The following is a 13,164-nucleotide window of genomic DNA, read 5'->3' as shown; positions in this document are numbered from 1 at the left end:
TGGATGTAATTTCGAGTGGTTGATGTCTGGATTTTAAAAAAATATTGAACAATACTGAACAATACTTTCATTAAGCACGTTTAGATCTCACAACAGGAATGGCAAACATACAATCCAAACTGCTCAAAATATTGAGAAGCGAAGCAGGCAGATAATACGTTATCTCCTGATACTAAAGCTCCGCACAAGGAGACTGATGAAACTAAGAAAATTACAACGGATACGGTATGTAAACGATGCTTCATGGAAGAAGAAACAGAAGCACATCTGTTTTTTGATTGCCTATATGTGAAGCAAATTTGGAGGGCATCTGGAGTTCCAAATTCTGTCTTTAATGATATCAATGCGACACTGGAAGACAAGATTCAAGCATGTTTGGAGTTTGATTCCTCGACCAGGTTATCGCATTTTAATAACCTTCCCATATGGGTCTTATGGGATGTATGGAAAAGTAGAAACAAACTCCTCTTTCAGAATAAAAATATGCACTGGAGAAATGTATTGAGGTTTGCTAGAAATGATGCTATAGAATGGAAAGTAACTGATGCTCATCAGGAGAGGGTAAATTCAACAGATCAGACGCAGAATCAGAGGGTTGATGAGCTGAAGAGGTGGAGATTACCAACACAGGGAAGATTAAAGTGTAATGTGGATGGGTCCTTCTATAATGAGACTATAGAGGCTGCAGCAGGTTGGGTCCTTCGTAATGAGGAAGGACAATTTATAGGAGCAACACAAGCTAGGGGTGGTAAAATCGGTACAGCACTGGAAAGCGAATTACAGGCTATTTTAATGGCTCTGCAACATTGCTGGGCTCTGGGGCACAGAAAAATTATTCTTGAGAGTGACTGCAAGAAGGCCGTTGATATTATCAATAACAAGAGTCTCAACTTTGCAATGTATAATTGGACAAGGGAAATCAGATGGTGGATACAGAAGTTTCAAGAAATCAAGCTTCAATGGATTAAAAGGGAAGGAAATAAACCTGCTGATAAGCTTGCAAAATCCATCACGTCTACAATGGCTCCATTTTATTATCATTTCTATGTACCAAATGTCATAACTGATCTTCTTCATGAAGATTATGTATTCTCACATTTATCATAAATGGAAATAGATGTTTAAAAAAAAAAGAAACAAAGAAAATTACATATACGATCAGTCAAAAGTCACAACACTTCCTTCTTAAACCAAGGCAAAGGATCGCTGGAGACATTGAAAACCAAAGATCTAAATAGACAGGACCAACAGAAATTAAGAACATGGTACGGACCCCAACATTGTATGACCCGGCGAGGCCACAATGATAGTTGTGGGAGACCAACAACTTCTGATAGATCTATCAAAAACAAAGGCTAGAACTATAGAAGCCAAGAGTAAACACTACCGGCAACCGCAATTAGATGAGCCATTGACTGCGGAAAGAACCCAGTCCGGCAAGACCACCAACGGCAAAGACGAGGAAACTGAGAAAGCTTTCCTCAAGATATCGCATCCGTACGAGGACGTTCTTCCACGAGCAAGAGAAGCGGATACGTGGAGGTCACACCCAATTACCCAAACACCAGCATCGACAAGGCCAACGAGCGCTACAACAGCAAGGGCGATCACAAGACATGGAGCAAACTAACCACCGCAAGGTGAGCGCGTTTAAGTGAGCAACTCTGGACTCATAAAGCGTGGACAGTTTTGTAACGTGCATGTGTATTAATGTATATACATGCTTCTGAGTTTTGAATGATTGAAGTTTAATTCTTGTTAAGACATTCTTTTTCCATATATGGTGGTGGTAAAGAACATGGGAAATTTATGTACCAAAATTTTATAATGAGCAATGTGAAAATATTTCTATGAATTTAATAAAGAAACTGATGTCACTGTAGTTAATGGTAACTGTTTATATATTGAATTAAAAGGTATTTATTTTAAAGGGTGCTAATTAAGGATTCCAGTTTTTAAAGAGCAGTTATAAAAATAACACCCTTTAAAAAAAAATTGTGTGTTTGTTGTTTTTTTTTTGTTTTTTTAATTTTGTAAACAATAGTCCAATAATTACCATGATTTAGGTTATTAGTTTTAAGAAAATACGACATCAGGATGGAAAAATCGTTACTGTGTGTTACTATAATTTAACAGGCAATGTTTTAGAGTGACATTTAAATATGAGAAAAAATCATTCTTTGGAATAATTACAGATATTTTCAATTATTTAATTACAGATATTTTTAAATAATTGAAAAGTTCCATATTTTGTGATTCTAGAAATTGAAGACAAACAAAAACGTCATTACCACTTTGAGCAAAAATAATTAATAGGAGAAGTGCTAGAGTGACAGTCTTGGACGAATATGTCTTTAAGAAAATTAAAATTTACTAACTCAACAAAGCAATGATGCCGTGATAGTTAAAATACTAAGTAATATAAACAGTAAATAAAATATTATTTACCAGAAACAATATAAAATTTTGTCTAATATAAAAAAAGTTTCTACAATAATTTGAAGTGTCACTGTAATTAATGGTAACTGTTTATATATTGAACTAAAAGGTGCGATGTTAAGGGTGCTGACTAAGGGTTCCAGTTTTAAAAGAGCAGTTATAAAAACAACACCTTTTTAAAAAACTTGTGTTTTGTATCTACTAAGACTTTGATCTTGATATTTGTTGATAGTCATTGCAAAACATAAAACAAACTACAGTTAATTCTTTAGGTGTTGATAGACATTAATACATACTTTTATTTTAATGTAAGCAAAATAAACTGTATGATACAAATATATTATGTTTACATGTGGCCATAAGCTCTGTGAAAAGTGTTTAATTAGTTGACTACAAATAAACGGTCTTTGTCCTTTAATTATGCCGTTATTGTTTACCTTAAACAAATTACTATTTTAATATAATTAATTATAATGTAATATTTATAAAGTACAACACACCCATATTTACTTTCTCTTTTCAATATTGGTCTATATTTTTCAGATGTAATTCATTATTTTATTTAAGAACACCAACTAACACATGATAACAATTGTTTTTCTTATACTTTCCGGTTTTACTCTGGATGAACTTTACTTGTAAAAATAGTATTAAATATATTTGGAAATATTGTGACCAAATATATATCGGCTATTTCTGACTTTGTAGTATAAGAAAAACCAACTTAAATGTAAAATAACCGCATAGATATTAGGATCAAATCTACGAATGGTGGTGAGTAGTGAGATGCAAGCATATTTGACATTTCCAAAAAAAAATTCTGGGAGTGTTTAGTGGACAAAGATGGGTTGTTTTTTTTACGTAACTGCTATAATTTTTAATTAATTTATTTAAAAAATAAACAGTTGCCCTCTCTGAAAATTCTTTTGTACCATTTTGTCATTTTCGTTTGATTATTATGAGAAGTGAGGAAGAGTCACGTTTATAGAACCAGCAACCAAACATTATTTCACCAATTAGTAACTTGACATAATCCTACAATACTGATTTTATGATTTATGTTTTGATAACGTGTTCAATATGTATTGCAGTGCATCCTCATATACCACATAATCTTAAAGTTAAAACTGCTATTAAAATGAGTAATTCATTATTTTTGCAACTGGAAAAGTGGGGCGAAACACAATTATTAATCCTGAATTTCGAAAACGAGTAGATCTATCTCCATTTCTCCAAAACAGTCAACTTGTTTCTAGATATCTCTTTTTTTTCCATGATTCTGTTGAAGATGATAATCCTCAAGCCCTTTATCTTCATGGTTTGGAAAGTTTATGTGTATTTGAAGAGCTACACAATGGATGCTTTTATATTGAAAGAGCCGCAAACATTGGTGATGAAAAGGCAATAGTTATGAATGCTCTCATTTTTGTATGTTTTGGATTACTTGAATCTGGAGTTGATGTACTTGACAATAGAATAGCTGACTGGAACAACAACTTAAATGCGGTGACTTCATAAAGAAATCGAATTGACTTTGTTGCAATTTTGTGTTACTGGTCATGGTGTACTTGAAGGAACTTGGTATTGTCCATTACCAGAATGCGAGTTTAACCATGCATTTTTTGCATGTTCACTTTGTTTTTTATAGGCACTCTATTATTATTAAAATCTATGTTAACTTGTAATATCTATGTTAACTTGTAATATTTAGTTTTATGTTTCAAACGTTGTCAACTATTTCTTTTTATTATTGTGAATATAGTTGACTACTATACATTTGTGACCCAGCATGGTTAAATAGGTACACGCTGAACAAATGCTAATGATTTCAAACCGTGTCTGCGGTAATGTAATATTTGATAAAATTGAAATTGACTCTCCTGCGAATATGGACAAGTTAAGAAACGCGTGAACATTGTCGTGAAAGTGTTTCTTTAATCTTCTTGCAGACGAGATGGGATAACATTTTTGTTTACACATTTTGAGACTAATAAAATTGATAATTTTAAATAATTATCGGAAATAATGAAACTACATAAGTATAAATATCAATCAAATATAAAATTTCTACTAAAACAATTGATAAAATAATATTTTCGATTAAGTTGAATAATTGCCACTTTGAAAAGTACTTATATACGAAGTTCTCTATTAAATACTTAACTGAATATGTTACATAATTAAATTACTGAAAACCGGTATAACTGAAGACATTAATTTTATGTTTTAACCATTGTAACATTTGGTTCATACCTTTAGCAAGTGCATGACTGTGCGTATAAATGATTTCTTTGTTGAGAAAGAGTGGCTACAACTTCAATCATGGAACTACCTGAAGATATTGTATGCGATATTTTATCGAAGATTTTCAATCAGTCAAATAAATATTTTGGAATTGTAGATTGGTCAATTAAGAGATTTATAGAATCTTAAAATCGTCTTTTATTTTTTAAAAATCTAAAAATTAGGAACGTAATCAAACCTCCATACGATGAGAAGTATTTTTCTAAACATAGTAACTTCGTAGACGATTGCGTTCTTCTTAATAACAATGTTGAAGCCATGTTTTTATCTGGCATAAATGAATTATATTTTAAAAGAGACAAACATAAAGTTCTCAAATGATTAAAACATGCCGCAAGTTATATGCATGCAAAATCCATATATATATTAGGTATTATTGTTATTGGAGATGGTGATTTAACACAAGGCTCTACATTAATTAAGGAGATGTTTAATAGCAAAGGAATATTTCAGCTTACAAAATGTTATACAAGTCGTAAATCGCTTTCTTTGATGCTTTCAATGAAAAACACAATTTTTATAGAGACATTTTGGACGGAATAGAAGTGCAAAAATATTGTTATTGTGTAGATTGTTTAGTATAAAAAAAACTTGTTAAATTCCTTAAATATTTTTATAATTAAATAGTAAAAATGGTTTATTATTTCCCTAAGAGGTTATTAAATGTTTGAATTTGTTGCATACGATTTATTTTCCTTACATTAAAATTAAAAAATATATATCAATCGTAAAATAATAGTTTCAGTGATTATTATGTTCAATTTATATTAAAATATTAAAATATTAAACTAATTGAGATATGTAACATACCATATGTAACTAAATCTGGAACAAAATAAAAATACCAGTTGTATTGTACCTTAATAAGGTTTTTTAATATTATATATTTTATTATATGCAACATTGGTTGATTTAGTTAAATATTTAATATTTTAAACATGTTTTGACTGCAAAAGCATAATTACAACTTTAGATCAAACAGTGTGCCGGTATCATGAGAAGGAAGCTCCTGACGGTTTTGGTTGTGGTGCTGTTGTTGACCTTCTGCAGTTGAACATGCAAACAATGGCAAAGAAGCCCCCGCTGCAGTTTCATGGGAAAGCGCCGGTGCATGTGCTTTCAACAGGGGCAGGGAAGAGGATGAAAGCGGCGTTGAAGAAAACGGAGTTATGTGATTAAGAAGTTACAGAGGTTCTACCGGTACAACATAAGAACGCGAAGACATGTTAAGGAATGAAACTAAGTTTTGAAACAGTTTGGTTGGTCCTGTGTTTGAGCTTGGAAGAACTTTTACTTAAAGTTGCATCCCTTGGCTTAGTGTCCAAGCAATCCACAAATGAAATACCTAAACAAAATGAACCAAGTATTTGAAAATGTTTATATTTAATTTAACATCGTTTCCCCCGCGAACCGCGGGGGTCTGAATCCTAGTAGTTATAAAGAAAAAAAGCAACCGTTGAATTAATTGGGATTGCCCATAGTAATTGTAGGTTGGAGACACGTATGCCAATCTTGAAATTTTATTTTAAAAAACAAATATAGAAAAGGTTTTATAACTAATTTACAATTATGATAAAATGAAATTTTAGATTTTATCAAAATGGAAATATTAATGTGTTATTTTAATTTTAATATATAAGTTTAATACAAAGATAACCAGTATAACTACATTGTCAATTCCATATAAAGGTAAAATTATAAACTTGATAAAAACATATACACAAACAATGAAAAAAATAATCAATTTGGATACTTTGTTACTTTTTAAAGCAGTAAAATCTATAGCATGTTACTTATATGTTTAATTATATTTTTGTTTTACAAAAAAAAGTATTAAGAAATCGAGGAAAAATAAGCCAAGTTACAAAAAAAGAAATCGAGGAAAAATTACCTGGATTGATATCGATTGTCTTCTCGTTGCAGACCTTTTTGCACCAGTTTTTTTTTGTAACTTGATCAAAGGGATAGTTATATTTATAGTAAAATAAAACAGTTAGTAATAATTACTGGAGAAAAGACACGTCCCTCTATAACGTAACTATTATTACATTCGGATTTCTTAAGTAATTATAATTAAGAAATAAGGTACATAATTAAGGCTAAACATTAGAGTTACATTCTTTGTGGTATGATCAGAGAAAAATATATATCCAAAAAATATATATATATATATATATAAGAAATCAATTCATAAATAATTTTTTTAATGATGGAAAGACATGGCCCTTTAAAAAATAATTATTCATTCGAAACAGTTAACTTATTTTACATATAATGGATGGTTGAAAAAAATGACTGTAGAAATCTAGTGGATAATTTTACATAAAAAATGAAAAACAAAATTAATTTTACCAATAAATATCTTTATCACAGTTTTATTTCCTAAACAAACTATAGACTTCCATTTCTATTTAATAAAAATTAAAGTTGTTTTATACTGTTTTATGATTTTGATAAAATATTTACAAAAGTATAATTTTAAATTTTGATTGGGGCAGTGGAAAATGTTAGTCCGGCACTGGTTGGACCCCGGATCAGTGGGGGCACACTCGTTACAAATTATTCAATGGTTTTGTTGATAATGCGACAAAGCAAAAGCAGTCGAATGCACCTATACGCGTGCTTTAAATGATAAGTTTTCTTCACCTCAGTACTTTGTCATTACATCACATTACATAATAGTATGTTACTGCAATCACTATGCCATTTTGCTTGACAAGCTGGAGTAACTTCAACAGACAATGCAAGATCATGCTGATGCGTGGCCTTTCAAAGAGCCAGTTGATTCCCTCGATGTCGCTGATTACTATGACATCATTAAAGATCCCATAGTTAAGAGTACACTAAATTATCATGCTACGTAAATTCGTTTTGTTATCCTTCTACTATCCCTCGAAGCATTAATACCCTACAAATAAAGTTAATAATTTAGGAATAAATGCAACCTAGTCAAGAGACCTTCTTTATCTAGGATGAACAAATTTGCAAAGTAGGAGACAGGCCTATAATGTTTGTTCTGTAAAGAAATATTTGAACCAACATGGTGTATGTGAACACAGAGCTGAAGACAATTGCAAAGAGAGTAGAATCAGAAGAGTACTACGTGACGCTTGATATGTTTGTGGCTGATGCGAGACGGATGTTCAACAACTGTAGAACTTACAACTCTCCGGACACCATTTACTACAAATGTGCAACCAGCCAGGTAACAAGGCTTCTTTATTTTCTTAATTATGTTTTATTAATACTATATAATTAGAATTAGTAAATCAATATCAATCTGTTGCCGGGCCTTTGACGTTGAGCGATATATTGCTGATAAATGTGTGATTGTTTTACATTATCGACGTAAAATTTTACATGAACACAAATAATGAATTCTTGTAATCAGGATGAAGATTGAGATAAGACTGAGAGGAGTGTGGTTAATGATGAACTATTCAACGTGAGAGGATGAAAAAAACGAAAGAAAAACATTTCATAAAATCATTCATTTGGTAGAAATTTTGGTTTAACATATGAGTGACTGAACCAAACTCCAGCATTCATCAAACTTATTTCTTTTGTTGCTCGATTATCATGGGCTCAAAACGCAAAGATTCTCCGCCAAGACACGGGTCAAAAGAAGATGTTGCATCGCCACAGAAGTTCCTTGAAGGTGATGGCACTTTGCTTCCAGAAGATACCTCACCAGATGCTCCAGCCAACCCCAAGGGAAGCTTCAAATTTGGAGCTACCGGTTTGGAATTCGCTGCAGTCTGGACGGAAAGAGAGTTGAAATGCTCTTGAGATGTTAGAACTGTCATCTGCACCATAACAAATCAAGTGAATATGATTTTATTCTCTAGTGGAATCTGACCAAAGAAATAGCTTTGGAAGTTTTCAATTTAATTTATGATAAAGCTAACCCACATCGTCTTCCTGCTTCTGTTGCTCTCTTCATCACTCTCTTCGTAACGTTCTTCGTCACTTCCTACGAAGAAATCACTTAAGAAAGCAATTTTTTCGTAGTCTGTTTGTGAGATATCCATGACTCGTGCACCGCATCCTTTTATCTCTCCAATGGTAAAATTTTTTCGTGGCAGCCAAAGCAGCTGCCGCAGTAAAAATCTGAGAACCCAACAAACCCTCCACAATATCGATTATTATCACTACAAAACTCAAGTAGTAGAACGTTGTTGTTCAGTTCAGATGGCGAGTTGTTAACTCGTTTTATTTGTAAACGTAAGATGAACAAAACCAGATGGTCCGTCTCGTACGTGCACGCGTCCACTTTAACATCACAAGGATCTCTTCTTTTTGTCCTCGAAAGGACTGAAGAACTTTGAAGTATCTGGTGGTGCGGTGACTTGAAGGTCCGACCACTATGCAAGTTTTAAGTAATAGAGATTCTTGAGAAAGAGAGCTCTCAGACAAAAGGATACTTAGGGAACTTCCACAAGCACGATATGTGAAATACATAGGCACTTCTCCACCTGGTATAACGGTCATGTTTGGGTATGACTGTATAATGATTTCTTGTGCATCTCCATCCAAACTGAAGCAATTATTGAACTTGAAAGGAGCCTCTCCTGGAAATCTGTAAGAAGAATATGAAGAAATATCAAAGAAATCATTGTGCGGCTGCCCTGGTAAGTGATCACAGATTGTTGTGATAGCATGGTCTTTTGCTTGAGTAAAATCAAATGGGCTGCAGTAAACGCAAAACCTATCTTTTTATTGGGTTTAAACAACAAAATTTTATTATTATTCAACAATTAATAGAGTAATAGTGTTTAGTTAAGTTGAATAAACCGTTTAAAGAAAGAAGAGGAGAGAAATTTATGTGACGATAAGAAAACAATTTTTATATTAAAAACATAAAGGCAATAAGAAAAAGAATAAAGTATAGGTTCATAAGAGTTTTTTTGACATGAAAAATTGTGTCTAAAGCACTAAGGCTCTGAATGGTGACTGTGGGTTGAGCGGTACGGGACAAGCGATTTAATTGCAGTGCAGTTCTAACAGTTATAAAAATGTATAGATATAAAGTATATATTGAAATTTTTGTTACTGTTAACTGCGGAGCGATAAGTTGGTTACCATTCGATGCCTAAATGTCTTATAGAGAAATTGGAAAGCGAGAAAGTGTCTTCGATGTAAAAAACTCCTCATTCACATAGAAAAAATGAAGAGATAAAAAAATATTTTGTTTTTTATTTGTTTCTGATCTTTTGATCAGATATACATATTCGGCTTGTCCGATCTAATTAATACCTTCCGGCTAGCGGAATCATCTTCGTTTTGACGAGCTTTTTGCAGTGTCTATCAACTTAAAAAGATCGGACTTCATGAATCTTATGTTGTTTTCCGATTTAAGTTGATATAAGAAAGTTTCAGGCTTCACTAAACTAAAATTCGTTTTGCTCTGTTTCATATTCCTTTTGGTAAAGACCGAGTAAAGTCCCAATCATCTTTGATCGGATGACTTATGGTTTTAAACACCTTTTCCTCTTCTAAAATTTATAAATCCTGATATATACTGAGAATTACTTGCTTTTCTCTGGACATGCTTGAGACTAAAATTATATTTTTCCAAATCACAAAAAGGAGAAAAAGGTAAGAGGTAGTCTGGCACAAGTCAAACTTTATGTAGATGACGAAGCTAAGCTATTCTATTCAACATTCCCCCCTCCTTCCTCAGCCTTTTAACTCCTTTCACATCCCAAATCTCTCACCAAATCCAACAGTTACACTACTACCAAAACAGTACAAACTTGGACATACTTCGAAAAAAATAATGAAAAAGTTGCAAAACAAGAAGCCTCATTAAAAAAAAAACATATTATACGTAACACAATATGGCTCGTTTTCCCCGAAGCATATAAAGCTTATCGTTTAGATTAATTCATATTCTTTTTCCCTACGCATAAATACACATACACAACTTCAAAACCACACGGTATTTTTAAAACATACTCCAAAGTGTTGTCTCACTCGCAATCTGTCACGCTTGTGGCTTCAAAGCACCCGTGTCGGCAAAAAACATCTTGAAATGCACCCAAACCCTCCTCCCCTTTTCTGCAGTTTAAATTATCAACATTTAAAATACATTATCCTTAACAAAACTCGATGAATTAAAGCTAATTAAAATGTTAAAAAAAGCTACGTACCTTTGTGGATTTGAGGGAGAGAAGTCGAGGAGACACCTTGTACAAGTCTTCATCCACAGGCTTAGGCCTCGCCGTCCTCGGCTTCACAACCGGTGTTGGACAGCTCCTCGGCGCGTTAGACTCACGCGCATCCTTCTTGAACTTGTGTTGCTCCTTGGAGGTGGTTCTTTTCGGCTCCTGGCCCACCTTAGCCTGAGAACAAACAATGTCCCAGGAACATATAAATCAATGCGTCGAGGAGGAATGTTAAATTTGGGAGGGAAGAAACTAAGTACCCGGCGTCGAGGGAGGAGGATGACGGCGGGAGCGACAAGGTGGTGGTTGTCGTAAAGATCACCAGCGAGGTAAAGATCACGGTCTTGAGGGTAAGGAGGGTAGTGGTGGAGATAAGAAGGCTGCTGAGTTGTTGTTGCTGTCTCGAAGCACTGAGTGAATGGTACGGCGTCGTTCCAGTCCCAACCTCCAAACGCCGGCACGTGTCCCCTCCTGCAGTACTCTCCTCCGTATTCCTGAGTCATAAAGAAAGATATAAAGTTCAAATACTAATGTATCCAGAAGAAGAATAAGAAAGAGAAGGAGCTTACGTAGTCCATGGGTGTAGTCGTGAATGAGTTTGAACTTTGATGATGTTGGATCTCTGCTTTAATAGAGAGAGTTTTAATTTATAAAATGGCCAGATGGTTATTTTACATTACTCAACACTGAGAGTCTTAAAGTCTAGTTGTAGGAGAGGGGAGAGTCTAGGTGAGAGAGAGAGGAAGTGTATGTTATAAGAAAAATTCAGTAGGGTAAGTGAAAAATTAAAATAAAGTTGGCTTATCTACTCTTCTGCATCTTTTTTTACTTTTTACAAAATTCCACTGTTTTTTGAGTCGTCTTCTGAATTTATTTTTATATCCAGTCTTCTGTAGTCTGTCTTTGCTTTTATTTATTTATAATGTTCTACTCTTATTTATTTTGTTTTATTGGCTTTAGATTTTGTTTTACATGGGGTTGACAGACAAACAAACAAATGAATTAACGTTGCTTTTACTGTGAAACCAATAAACAAGAAAAGTTATTACATTGACCAAGTTTCATGTCATCTCATAGAGCTGATTCAAGCATTCGATATTATTTACTTCTTTGCTAATACCGTTACTGTTCTGTGTTGAAAAAAGGCAAGTAATATACTTCTACATTTTTTGTGAAGCAGATAAAAAAGGGAAGTAATATACTTCTACATTGCTGATCTTTATGAGAATATCCAATTTGAAAATTAAGAGACAAAAGAGTTAATAAAGGAGCTTTAGGAAGAAGGGGCCACATGCAACATTACCTCTATTATGTAACAATGTGCTATGTGCAGTGTGCAACCAGCATTGCCACGATTCCAAGCAATCCCATTTATTATCTTTTGTCAATTTCTCACCCTTTCTACTTATAAAATTCCATTTTTACTAGCTATAACTTTTGAATACCTTTTTTTATCAGAGGTTTTATTTGACAGAGGACAGGTGGGGTAAGGTCTATTCATACCAGCATAATTCAATTGCAACTGCTCATTGCAGCCTTTGAAATGGAGAAAGCAGTTAAAAAGACATACATCAACAGAATGGCCTTAATAAATGTTTTGGTTAGGTAAGTTAATCCTTAAAATTTGGTATAATGAGAAGAGGACTAGAAATATAATTACATGCCTAGAGAGTTCAGCGTACCTAATACATGAGCGTGTTGTACTGCGTTTATCATTTCAATTGTCCTCATGGATCCATAACACGTATTTACACATTGGGATATAGAGATTTGAAAATAGTATTTTTATTTATCGTTATGTTTTGGCTTTCAGTCTATTGTCTAATTTGCTTTGTCCACTATTTTTAAATTCTAAAACGTTTAAAATTTATATCATTAGTCCTTTCTATCTCTTCATCTAATGTCTCTATCATTAATCCACTGGGTTTGTGTTTTGTTACGGTCAATTCCTTGTTTATATCCTCTTTTACCGTTGCTAAAAAAAAGTCCTCTTTAACCAAAAATAAAGAACCTTTTTAGTTTTACACCATTCATCAATTGTTTTTAAAATGCGAAAATTGCATGTTAATTTCTCCTTTGTCGAAAATCGTTGGATGGATTCCGAAATGTTTTTTCATATAGTTCTTGTTTATTATAATTGTACATGGTTATTTGTTTAGTCGCTAGAAGTATAACTAACCACATATTGGATATTCGAAATTGAAGATGTCAGGAGTTTTATGAAAACAAAGTTACTCGAACCCAACCCGAAGTA

The 13,164-nt window shown here is 33.2% G+C and overlaps 2 protein-coding genes across 3 annotated transcripts; one reads left to right on the top strand and one right to left on the bottom strand.

The window, feature by feature from the left end:
- Positions 1–483: 483 nt before the first annotated feature.
- On the top strand, positions 484–1,107 carry LOC106414789. The gene has a single exon (XM_013855373.1). It carries the CDS (start codon positions 484–486, stop codon positions 1,105–1,107), a length of 624 nt encoding a protein of 207 aa, XP_013710827.1.
- Positions 1,108–10,375: 9,268 nt separating this feature from the next.
- On the bottom strand, positions 10,376–11,647 carry BNAA02G30220D. Of its 2 annotated transcripts, XM_013865896.3 has the most exons (4): positions 11,480–11,647; positions 11,171–11,404; positions 10,896–11,087; positions 10,376–10,803 (listed from the first exon to the last, which is right to left on the bottom strand). In XM_013865896.3, the coding sequence occupies exons 1-4, from the start codon at positions 11,486–11,488 to the stop codon at positions 10,744–10,746; spliced, it is 495 nt and encodes a 164-aa protein (XP_013721350.1). In that variant the 5' UTR covers positions 11,489–11,647; the 3' UTR covers positions 10,376–10,743. The 2 variants fall into 2 exon arrangements, with proteins under 2 accessions (XP_013721350.1, XP_013721355.1); XM_013865901.2 differs by lacking the exon at positions 11,480–11,647 and having other exon boundaries at positions 11,171–11,413.
- Positions 11,648–13,164: the final 1,517 nt, after the last annotated feature.

This window comes from Brassica napus, chromosome A2 (genome assembly GCF_020379485.1).
Source record: "Brassica napus cultivar Da-Ae chromosome A2, Da-Ae, whole genome shotgun sequence".
NCBI classification, from domain to species: domain Eukaryota; kingdom Viridiplantae; phylum Streptophyta; class Magnoliopsida; order Brassicales; family Brassicaceae; genus Brassica; species Brassica napus.
This window is presented reverse-complemented; position numbering and strand designations above follow the sequence as displayed.

Excerpts from the sequence above, each read along its gene's own strand:
- LOC106414789 (XM_013855373.1), top strand. The coding sequence starts at position 484 with ATGCACTGGAGAAATGTATTGAGGTTTGCTAGAAATGATGCTATAGAA.
- BNAA02G30220D (XM_013865896.3), bottom strand. Across the intron at positions 11,088-11,170 it reads TCCTCCTCCCTCGACGCCGG|GCTAAGGTGGGCCAGGAGCC; the intron begins GTACTTAGTTTC and ends GTTTGTTCTCAG. Across the intron at positions 10,804-10,895 it reads TCTCCCTCAAATCCACAAAG|AAAAGGGGAGGAGGGTTTGG; the intron begins GTACGTAGCTTT and ends TTTAAACTGCAG.